Source organism: Pleurodeles waltl, chromosome 6, assembly GCF_031143425.1.
Source record: "Pleurodeles waltl isolate 20211129_DDA chromosome 6, aPleWal1.hap1.20221129, whole genome shotgun sequence".
NCBI lineage: Eukaryota > Metazoa > Chordata > Amphibia > Caudata > Salamandridae > Pleurodeles > Pleurodeles waltl.
Genome location: NC_090445.1, coordinates 1,101,288,815 through 1,101,300,818, shown reverse-complemented (window position 1 = coordinate 1,101,300,818; position 12,004 = coordinate 1,101,288,815). Strand labels below are relative to the sequence as shown.

At 44.4% G+C, this 12,004-nt stretch overlaps 1 protein-coding gene across 1 annotated transcript in view; it reads right to left on the bottom strand.

Annotated features, from left to right (window-relative positions):
* Positions 1 to 12,004, bottom strand: part of LOC138300610 (mannose-binding protein-like) — a 64,154-nt gene that overhangs the window by 36,247 nt on the left and 15,903 nt on the right. The window contains exons 2-3 of the mRNA XM_069240205.1: positions 7,147 to 7,366; positions 3,250 to 3,393 (exon numbers count right to left, since the gene is read on the bottom strand). Coding sequence (XP_069096306.1) covers positions 3,250 to 3,393; positions 7,147 to 7,345 — 343 coding nt within the window. The 5' untranslated portion in view covers positions 7,346 to 7,366. The remainder of the gene's footprint in view (positions 1 to 3,249; positions 3,394 to 7,146; positions 7,367 to 12,004) is intronic.

Genomic DNA, 12,004 nt, shown 5'->3' with positions numbered 1-12,004 from the left:
AATATCATACCGAACAATCCTTGGTGAAACCAACCAAGGATATTTAGGCCCTTGACAGCAACATAGATTTTGCCAGAGATAACTCTTCCTTTGAATTTCAATACATCTTCAAAATAACCCAACAACTCAATTTTCCGTCCTTCATATGACACTGGAGCTCTGTCTGGAGGTTGAAGAACTCTATTCCATGTAGCTTGAAAAAGTTCTTTAGTGATCATTGTAATACGTGCACCAGAATCGACTAACAGACGAAGAACTTTGTTTCCAACACCCAATTCCACATATGGATCGACACAGTCTGAAGAATCACGCCACTTGACCACATCATCATTAACCACCAAAACCATGTCTTGTATATCAGAGACAAGATCACTTTCTTGAACATCCTGAGCTTCTTCTTTGACAGCACCCACATTAGTTTTCTTAATATTGGAGCTTTGACAAACCTTAGCAAAATGGCCCACTTTGTTGCACAATCTGCAAGCAACGAACTTGGCTGGGCAAGGTTTACTTCCTTTTTTGTGAAAGTTGTTTCCACATCTGAAACAAAAGTTGGACTGGGAAAAAAATGTTTTAGAGTTGGTGTTTCTCAAGGAGGTATCTCCTTTTTTTTGAATGACTGAACACTCCTTATTGTACTCAGGACAGACATGATCATGAGGTCTGTCTTCAAGTTCCTTCACTGATCGTACAGAAGTTTCAATACTTTTAGCAATTCTGATACATTCGTTAAGGCTTGGGTTCCCCAAGGTCAAGAGCTTCTGACGAATATTTTTGTCTAAACAGTGGCAAATAAATTGGTCTCTAATTAGCTGATCACTAAAATTTTCAAATTCACATTCTGCGACCAAAGATCTTAAAGGTGAAATGTACGTGTCAATGTCTTCATTAGATTTCTGTGTTCGTTTGAAGAATTTATGTCTTAAAACGACTAAACTTGGGGGCTCATTGAACCTCATTTCCAGTTTTTTTACTGCTTCTTGGAATTCATCAAGTTCTTCGTCTTGCTGTATTTGTATGTCTGGCAGATGTTTAAACATAGATCTCCCCTCAAAGCCAAGCGAGTGTAGTAAAAGACATTTCTTTCTTTCTGGTCTAAATCTTGTAGCTCCTAACGCCCCCAAATATGTTTCAAATGCATCAAACCAACGTTTCCATGTAATAGGTGGTTCACCAGGAGTCTCCAGGAAAGGTGGTGGTGGTGTAACAGCCTGCATACTGATTCCAGAGAAATTTTGCTGTGTTAGCAAACTGACAATTTGACTGAATATTATTTAAAAAATCCTCTAATGAATAAAATAAATTAAACAGTATTCTTTAGGAAATATAAGATGGCGTTAGGTTTGATCTACAACAGATCCATTAATGAGGTTAGCACTCTAGTAGTTAAATAGCCCGTAGCTGCAGTGAAAGCAACAAAAACGTCTGGATTCGGACACAAAAAAAAAACAGTTCCAGTGTCTAAGGTTAGTCTTCTAGCTGTTGAGGCGGGGTTTCGACTCACTGTGCAGCTCACAACGTGTGGAAAGCTCTTCCAGAACTGTGGGTTCGTTGTATGGGTGGTTTCCCTTGTTCTCTCGTCGCCACAAATGTAAAGACGAAAATGGAGTCCAAAACGTAAGTAAATTTGTTGTGACTTTATTTGTAATAAAGAAACCACCCTGGCGACATACACTCTGGAAGCTCCTTCACCGCAGCTTCCTTCCAACGCCCCCGTAATTTTTAAAATAATTGCCACACGGAACGTTCACAAAACGCGTCTCCCGTTGACCCGGTTCGCAAGAGCAAGAGCGAGTAAATGGAAGTTCTGCGTGCCGATGAGGCGAGCCGGTATCACCAGAATATTACACATTACTTCTTTTTATTTAAAAAAATAAAATACTGTTTCATTGGCAGTATGTATATCTATCTCAATGATAGCAAGGTATACAGCCGACCAACTTAATGGTCTGCGCTCCCAATATAGATGTGGGTAACACAGGTTTGGCTACAGTAGTGACTACTCCATCAACACCATAGTCAAATCTCTCCAATGGCCTGATGGAGTAGTGGGTGTCCTAGAAATGGCTGTATGTCCACCCAACCAAGTAGGATGAGTGGACATATAGCCATTTTTTTACTGTCCATCACATCCAGGCAAATCCTAGTGATGAGGAACAGTTAAATGGTAATAATGCTCCCATCACCATGGGAGATGACCACCATGGTGAGGGGAGCATTACTTTTTTATTTTAAAGGATAAAATCCCATTACATTTTCTTTTTTTAAACTAAAGGCCCTAAAGGCCTAATTTAAATGTTGGCGGTATGTATACTGTGTTGCAATGGCGAAGGAACATACATACTGCCAATATGATGGTCCACCAGCCCGATTATATGCGGGTGTACCATAGGTTTGACTAAGTAGATGAATATTCCTTCGCCGCCATAGCCATACCTCTTCAATGGTTTGATGGAGTAAGGGCAGTCGAGAAATAGCAATATGTTCATCACCCAATTAGCAGTTGTTTTTTTACTGTCTGTGACGGCCAAGGGATTCCTGGCGATAAGGGAGGTGACATGCGAGGTGCATCCTTTGGCTATGGGAGCATTATTTTTTTTATTTAAAAAATAAAATGCATTTTTGGGATTTTCTTTTTGACAACAAAAAAAGAAAACTGTTTGCTGAAGGGCTGCATCAGGATGACGCAGCCCTACACCATACTGTGGAAAGCATTGGCAGGAACCACTGTGACAGCAGTTCCTGTCAATGCATTATAAATGACTGCCTGCTTGGGGGTCATTTATATATTAGTCAGGTGGTCCCTCCTCCTTATAAATTAGGCCCAAAGTCCTCATGTCTGTTATATGGACTATATTTCCTGCAGGTGGTTTATGTTCTATATGCAGTGGTTTCCCTTCTCAATAAAGTATAGACTGCTGCTGAGTCCGCTTTTTACACGTCATGATGCACTGAAAGCACTGTTGTATCCAGATGTTATTTGGGTCTGTTTGGTGTCTTGAGGTATATGATTTCTAGCAGCAGCAGTGCAGTGAAAAAACAGTTGTAGCAGCATTGACACTACACTACATACTAAAATAGAAAATAACATTATGCAAAGGAAATATATTTATGTGGTAGATCAACGGAGGCAAAATGATTTGTGGGTCTCTGTAGAACGTGCTCTGACTAGATCTGATGACCCATACCTGAACAAGACACAACCATTCCACATGGTGATTCTGTGCTTTATAACTGGAGGGCACTTACCTAAACCACTGATATCCCCTTTCTCTCCCTTTTGTCCTGGCGGTCCAAAGTCTCCTTTCTGGCCTGATGCACCCCTGGAACCGGGGTTTCCTTGAGGCCCAGCCTTTCCTGGAGGACCTTGGAGACCCCTCAATCCCTGCAAGCCTGAAACAAAAACAGTTACAATTCTGTCAGTGTAATGGTAATTTGAAGATTAAGTTTCAGTTGCAGTTTAATAAGCTCACCCTATTTAATGATGCTAAATGTTTGGTGTCTCTATGTCACAGGCCAATCTAGTACTGGTGTTTTTTAAAGATAGAGGTGTTTCAGGGACAACTGAATTACGTTTCTCTAATCAAGGTAAGATGAAAATTGATTGTTTACAAAACCTTGTGTAACTTCCCAATGAATTTCGTAAAGGTTCTTCAAGATAAAACTAGGGCTGGGTGCAACTGATGTAATTCTCTCTTACATAACTACTCATTTTACTACAAAAATACTCATAATCATACCTAGTTGTGTGAGAAGCCTAGTCCAGCATTTAGCACTATTTGCTGTGTACTTTGAGCCTTCACATCCTAAATGGGCCTGAGGATGCATCTTACACTAAGCAAAAAAGCACTAAATCCTACAGAACATGAAGAGCAGCAGCCAGCAGCCACTCATTCCCACTTAGTTTGTTGTTTCTCTGTTCCAGCAAAATGATTTTTACCCCAAATTTCTCTTAATTACTTAAGCTAACGCAATAGTGTGATTTTGCATCACAAGAGTAATGCGTAATTACTAAAATTACTCTGATTACTCTGATTACTCTGCTGTAATTACAATTTTTTCAGCCCTAGATAAAACCTTTATAATCCTTCAGTGTCACATTTAGTTTGTGCTGACTTCTTATTGCAGGCATTGTGACGTTCTAGCCCCTAGTGATGATTCATAAACTCATCCATCATGAGGGAGGATCTCTAGAACAGCAGACTGAAGGCTAATTCTTCTTGTCGTACCTTAAATATGTAGGATAAGGTGTGTCTTTTCTACTATAATTTTAAGAGGAAGACATTAGAAAAATAAATGTTACAGGCCATTGAATTTCAATAATGGAGTGAATGTTCACTGGAATTAAGAACATTATCTTCTTAGCAGAGGTTACAAAAAGCTTGAGCGCCTTCTTCTCTAGAGGACTATTTCATCTAGCTTATGTCTCCTTTGTGAAATAAAAAGAGAAATGTTTAAATGTTTGGGACTGCGCAGTGGTTCACAGGACCACTGCCAACTCTCAAACAAACAAAAAGAAAAAGAAAAAGGGCTGCACTTATTTTTAAAAGTTCTTTATTGAAAGGCAATCAAAGACATAGGGCCTGATTTAGATTTCGGCGGATGGGTTACTCGGTCACAACAGTGACAGATTGCCCATCCGCCCAAATCTATATTCCATTATTTCCAAAGCGTTTAGATTTCAGTAGTCGGGCTATTTGTCACCATTGTGACAGAGTAACCCATCCACCGAAATCTAAATCAGGCCCATAGTGGTCAGCCAACGTCAGCAGATCATCATCCCTATAAAGGCCTCCATTCGTAGTGAGTCGCAACTTGTGACCTATGTTCAAGTTTTTTTTAATGCACAATTTTGCGTAACAAATTATTTCAGTACTAATGACATTTATGATGGATTATATTTGCAATTGCTGAATTCATAACATTGCACTTAAAACAATTTTATTTAGACATTTAGAAGTGTGCTCATTGATGTGATTTAGATGTGCCACATTTTCATGAAGACTACATATTAATTAAAAGGGATGTTGTTCTGACGCACTGTCCATTTTGCTCCTGCTCATTCCGCCTTCCAATCAATGACCCCCTGTGTTTCTTTAAAGTGCGTGTTTTGTGAATTAAAGTTTCTAATTCTAATAGTGTTGCAACAGCTTGTCATGCAGCCGTGCATAGCCTATTGTTTACAAATCTTGCTTATTAATTGCCCTTCCTATGACGACCTGATCAGTGCTTAGTCTGTAAATAAAAACGTGCCGGTTCCCAAAGCCCTCCTCTTAAATACGAGGCTGCTGCAATTAAATGTGGGAACAAGGATGAGGCAGCGTAATCCTGAAGCCATCTAGGGCCTCTTCAATCCATATAAAGACACTCCCTGCCCCTTCAGTTCACTCTTGCAGCTTTCTACTTTCTGCCTTTGTGAGGCTTTTTTCATTATTCCCTTCCTCCATCTTTCCCATATGTGTCTTTTGCTCTCAGCAAATGCTTGAGGCAGAAGTATAAGCCCCGGCCTACAAAATTAAGTGCTGGTGCTCAGCACCGGAAACAACAAGCACAAATTAAGCACTGGACCTGATTCCGAAGCCTCTGTTTTCCTAAAAAGTAGGTTTGTATTGCCTGCGCTATTGTGAGACTGCTATTTCTGTGTTTTAATATGTGTTTTCACTAATCCTGCCATGCTGAATTTGCAGTGTTTGCTTATTATCTATTCATAAAATGTGTACAAAAAAAACTGTTTTTTGGGGGTGAGCCAGATTACTTTCCTGTTCAACCAAAGACCCAGTCTGATTTATTAGAGGCTTTTCTACTAGAGATGCTGTCACGTTACTTTGTGATTCTGACAACTATAATTTAAATATATTTGAAAATTTCTCTTATGATTTTGCTGTTCATTTGGCCTCGGAATTATTTGGATTTCTGGACATGTACTCTGCATCCATGCCTCCATAGCATTTCACTTTTATTCTGTGCTGCTTGATTTTTGAGATATTTATAACAACGCCCTTTAACATTTCCTTTATATAGGGCCCAGTTATTGATTGGTCCTAGTTGCTTATTTAACACCCTGCTAAATTTGATGTCTGGCCTTATGCTGAGTATGGTGGTGTTTTTATTACAAGCTCAAGGGTGTCGGAGCGGAACTTCCAGATGTAAATTTTGAACGAATCTAGTTTTTGGGCGGCATTAAAATTGATGGTTTGATGTTCTGCTCCCACACCTACTTCATAAATATTAATTGGATACGTAAGACTGTGACCCACTACAAATCTGAATTTTCGGAACCAGCCTATTTGTGCATAGGTGAGAAAACTATTTCCGGGTTGCAAACATGCTTGTAGCAAATTGTGATTATTATTTTACAAACAGTAAATAGTGCATCTCCTCTACATTGATCCACAAATTGTATGCTCAAACTATTCAAAACTGTAAATAATCATTAAGGGCAATTTACACATGAAAATTACCATCAAGTGGCAGAAAGTGATAACTAGAAAAAAACTATAAAAGCATCCCCAGAATGAAATACACTGTTTGGGAATATCAGCCCTCATGGTACCGTGTGGCGAACATGTGTTTGGGCACAGGGAAATAGAGGACAGGGAGGAGACACAAGATAGTGTCACATTGTTTGAGCAAAATGAGAAAGAAATCTATGGAAAATTTAGTTTGAACCGGTCGGTCATTTTATGGCTAATGGCTGAGCTCGACCCACAGGCCAGAAACACCCAGTGCAGTCAGGCAATGCCTACTCATGTGAAGGTCATATGTTTGTTACATCTTTTAGTCTCTGTTAATTACCAGGGTATAGATGTAGTGGTAGGTGGTATTTCACAAAGTGCAATATCTCTGGTATTTAGCAGCCCTATTTTCCAGAAAGCATGCCCAGAATATGCAAATTTTACCTTCCGAAATTCATACAGCATCATCCAATTCCCTGATATTGACAGTGTAGATTATATTTATGTATCTATATTTCTGCCAAAATATGTATTCCCTGAACAGACAGGTAGTATATCATTAAGAATGTTGGATCTCAAACCTTTTACTTCTTATAAGTATTCACATCTCCGTGAGCAGATTAACCCTGTTGAAACGTAGACCATATGTGTGTGACAAAATAAAAGGACCATCTTGAAATACATACAGTACCTGGTTCTCCTTTCTCTCCTTTGGCACCTCCGATGCCATCTCTCCCGTCTCTGCCAGGTAGGCCGTTGCTTCCAGGGGTGCCGCATGCAATCACTGGGCAGCTGTTTGTGCTTTCTAAATTACTCTTCGGAACATCCATGGCCTCCGTGAACCATGACACTCCCAGCGTGAAGATATAAATGGACAACAAAATATTCATGGTTGGCTTACCTTAAAAGTCCTGCAAGGAATCAAAAACATTCCTGATTCTTCAAAGGGACCTCTTGGAGCATTGCGTTTTAGCTACAGTCTTACACCAGAGACCAGATACATGACAATCTCAATGCCTCAACTCATCTATTCGTGGTACACATACATATATCAGTCATTATTGCACACGCCTCACAATGCCATATTCTAGTATGTCTTTAATTTGAGTTCGTTCTCGCAGCTGACAAGTACTGGCATTCAGTTTTGAGGACCAGCCTTATTTTTCATCATCAGCCTTTGACCCAGGCCCGCATAAGAGAAGGACCGGCAGAACAGCAAAATGGAAAGAGGCTTTTACCGTTTCATTTTACAAACTTAGAAATGGCTCTAATTCGCCAAACATGTTCTCCTGGATATGGTTGTGCGGCTAGATACATTCTCTAGTTTGTTTCTCACTCATCCATCAACATGGGAACCTACACTTATTGATCAAACAATTGCCTTTGCATCGCCCCATTAAAAAAAAAAAATTCAAGAGGAGAGAAATGCACTAAAAACACGATTCACACATTTTAATAAAACAGGATATTGATGGCGAAAATCCGTTTTAGACTCATGCGATTTCATGTGTTCAGATTTCCTAAATGAAGACAAATATTTTGAGTTAGTCCCAGTCCCCAAAATGTATTACCAGTGCTCCACACACAAATACCTGCACAAATCATGTAAGCTGAATTCCTTTTATGCTGCTAGTGGTATTTTCCAGGGGCAATTAATAATGTAGATGAAACATTATTTCAAAATTCTCCTTGCTAAAAAAGCCATGTAGCTGAGTCAGGACAATGCTGTGTTTGCATGATTTCCACCCTAAATAATCTGTTTCCTGCACGGAGAGCAGGATGTTTGGTATGGTTTTTCTCGAGAGTTGCCGCCCATAATATTGGGATCTCTTTGCATCATTCTCTAAAGACCTTTCACTGACTGGCAAAAGCATTTAGTAACCCGGCTCAATATACTTCATGAAAGGTGCCTAATTATTCTGCAAACTAAGCCAGGACTCTGCTCCATTGTCACAGCAATCAGCAGAGAAAGCTAAGTGATCCAATCCGTTAATCCTCCTCAGCGCTGCGACCAATCTGGTTGATTTCAATATTCTTAGAAATCTGGCCAAAAAGAAGTTTGCCTTGCAGAACCCCTGAAAAGATCGAATGTCATGTGAATGTCATGTCAATGTTAGAAATGGGGTTTTTGGTTGGCAGTCAGGTTACCCTCTGTCCAAGCAAAAGCCCTCACTCTAGTCAGGGTAAGTCACACACTATCCAAGATTATCCTGTGCCCACCCTCTGGTAGCTTGGCACGAGCAGTCAGGCTTAATTTAGAAGGCAATGTGTAAAGTATTTGTGCAATAAGTCATACAATACCACCATATAACACCACAAAAATACACCACACAGTGTTTAGAAAAATATATAATATTTATCAGGATAATTGTAGGTCAAAAAGAATAAAGATGCAATGGAAAATTGTAGAACTATCACAGGAAAGTGATATAAAGTGTCTTAAGTCTTTAGAATGCAATACAGTGTCTTTCAAGCACAAAGTACCTGGTTTCTGGTGGAAAATCTCCTCAGAGGGCCACAGGAAAAGGGATGCGTGGAAAAAGGGTGTGTGCGTCGATTTCTCCTCCGCACACAAAGACTTGCGTCGTTCTTTTCCACGCGGGGAAGTCGGGCGTCGTTTTCCGGCGCGCAGACAGTCTCTTTTCGTGGATCGCGGGGATTACCAGATGTCCCGGGTCTGTGCGTGGATTCTCCTGCTTGTTTTCCGGCTGCGCGTCGTTCTGCGGGGCTGCACGTCGAAGGTTCGATGTCACGGCAGGCGTCGCGTCGATTTCTCCTTGGAAGTCGGGCGGCGTTGTCCTTGCGAGGCCGTGCGTCGAAATCTTGGTCTCACGGCAGGCGTTGCGTCGATTTCTCCTCGGAAGTCGGGCGGCGTTGTCCTTGCGAGGCCGTGCGTCAAAGTTTCGCGTTCACGGTAGGCGTCGCGTCGATTTCTCCTGGAAAGTCGGGCGGCGTTGTCCTTGCGAGGTTGTGCGTCTCCTCTGCTCCAGACATCGCTACCGCCATCCCCGAAGGCTACAAGATCTCCAGAAAAGACCGCACCAACCAAGTAGGAGGAGGTGTCGCCATCATCTTCAAAGACTCCATCAGCGTCACCACCTCCACCGAAGACCCCCCCCTCGCCGCTGAACACCTGCATTTTCAGATTCGCACCGACCCAAGGACCACCCTCAGAGGATCCCTCGTCTACCGTCCTCCCGGACCTCGCGCCTCTTTCAGCGACGCCATCGCCGACTTCATCTCCCCGCACGCCCTCGCCTCACCGGACTACATCCTCCTAGGCGACCTCAACTTCCATCTGGAACAAAACAACGACCCCAACACCACCACCCTGCTCGACAACCTCGCCAACCTCGGCCTCAAACAACTGGTGAACACCGCCACCCACATCGCCGGACACACGCTCGACCCTATCTTCTCCGCCAGCAAACACGTCTTCTTCAGCCACACCTCTGCCCTACACTGGACCGACCACAGCTTCGTCCACTTCACATTCCGACGCGAGACCTCCCACCTCCGCACTCAACCCATCCCTCGTCGACAGTGGAACAAGATCCCTGAAGAGCAACTCTTCTCCGCTCTCGCCGCCAACCAACCCACCCTCACCACCGACCCCAACGACGCAGCTCTCAACCTCACAAACTGGATCTCCAACTGCGCTGACAACCTTGCTCCCCTCAAACGCACGCATCGACAGACCAACACCAAAAAACCTCTCTGGTTCTCTGACACCCTCAAAGAATCAAAGAAAACTTGTCGTGCCCTTGAGAAGGCCTGGCGCAAGGACCACACCGCTGACAACATGACCGCCCTCAAGAACGCTACACGCGAACACCACCACCTGATCCGCACTGCCAAAAGGAACTTTTTCACCGACAGACTAGACAAAAACAGCCACAACAGCAGAGAACTCTTCAGCATCGTCAAAGAGTTCTCCAACCCCAGCGCCAGCGCCAACGCCGTCACGCCCTCACAGGATTTGTGCGAATCCCTCGCCACTTTCTTCCATCGCAAGATCAGCGACCTCCACGACAGCTTCGGACACCAGATCCAACCATACACCACTGAACCCGCTTCCCCGGACATCACCCTCAACAACTGGACCCACATCAACACGGAAGAAACCAAATCCATCATGAACTCTATCCACTCCGGCGCCCCTTCGGACCCCTGCCCGCACTTCATCTTTAACAAAGCCGACGACATCATCGCCCCGCACCTCCAGACCGTCATCAACTCTTCTTTTTCTTCTGCTACCTTCCCCGAATGCTGGAAGCACGCTGAAGTCAACGCCCTACTAAAGAAACCTACGGCTGACCCAAGCGACCTGAAAAACTTCCGCCCCATCTCTCTTCTACCTTTCCCAGCCAAGGTAATAGAAAAGACCGTCAACAAACAGCTGACCACCTTCCTGGAAGACAACAACCTGCTCGACCCTTCACAAACCGGATTCCGAACCAACCACAGCACGGAAACCGCCCTCATCTCAGTCACAGACGACATCAGAACCCTGATGGACAACGGTGAAACAGTCGCCCTCATTCTCCTCGACCTCTCAGCTGCCTTTGACACCGTCTGTCACCGCACCCTAATCACCCGCCTACGCTCCACCGGGATCCAAGGCCAGGCCCTGGACTGGATCGCCTCCTTCCTCGCTAACCGCTCCCAAAGAGTTTACCTCCCTCCGTTTCGCTCAGAACCCACCAAGATCATCTGCGGCGTACCTCAAGGCTCATCGCTCAGCCCGACACTCTTCAATGTCTACATGAGCCCCCTCGCCGACATCGTACGCAAGCACGACATCATCATCACCTCCTACGCCGACGACACCCAACTTGTACTCTCCCTCACCAAGGACCCCGCCAGCGCCAAGACCAACCTACAAGAGGGTATGAAGGACGTCGCAGATTGCATGAGGCTCAGCCGCCTAAAGCTGAACTCTGAAAAAACGGAAGTCCTCATCCTCGGCAACACCCCGTCCGCCTGGGACGACTCCTGGTGGCCCACGGCCCTCGGCACCGCACCGACCCCCGCAGACCACGCCCGCAACCTCGGCTTCATCTTGGACCCTCTTCTCACCATGACCAAGCAAATCAACGCCGTGTCCTCCGCCTGCTTCCTCACTCTCCGCATGCTCCGCAAGATCTTCCGCTGGATCCCCGCCGACACCAGAAAAACCGTGACCCACGCCCTTGTCACGAGTCGCCTGGACTACGGCAATACCCTCTACGCCGGGACCACCGCCAAACTCCAAAACCGCCTGCAACGCATCCAAAACGCCTCGGCCCGCCTCATCCTCGACGTACCCCGCAACAGCCACATCTCCGCACACCTGAGACACCTGCATTGGCTCCCAGTCAGCAAAAGGATCACCTTCCGTCTTCTCACCCACGCACACAAAGCCCTCCACAACAAGGGACCGGAATACCTCAACAGACGCCTCAGCTTCTACGTCCCCACCCGCCCCCTCCGCTCCGCTGGCCTCGCACTTGCTGCCGTCCCTCGCACCCGCCGCTCCACGGCGGGTGGGAGATCTTTCTCCTTCCTGG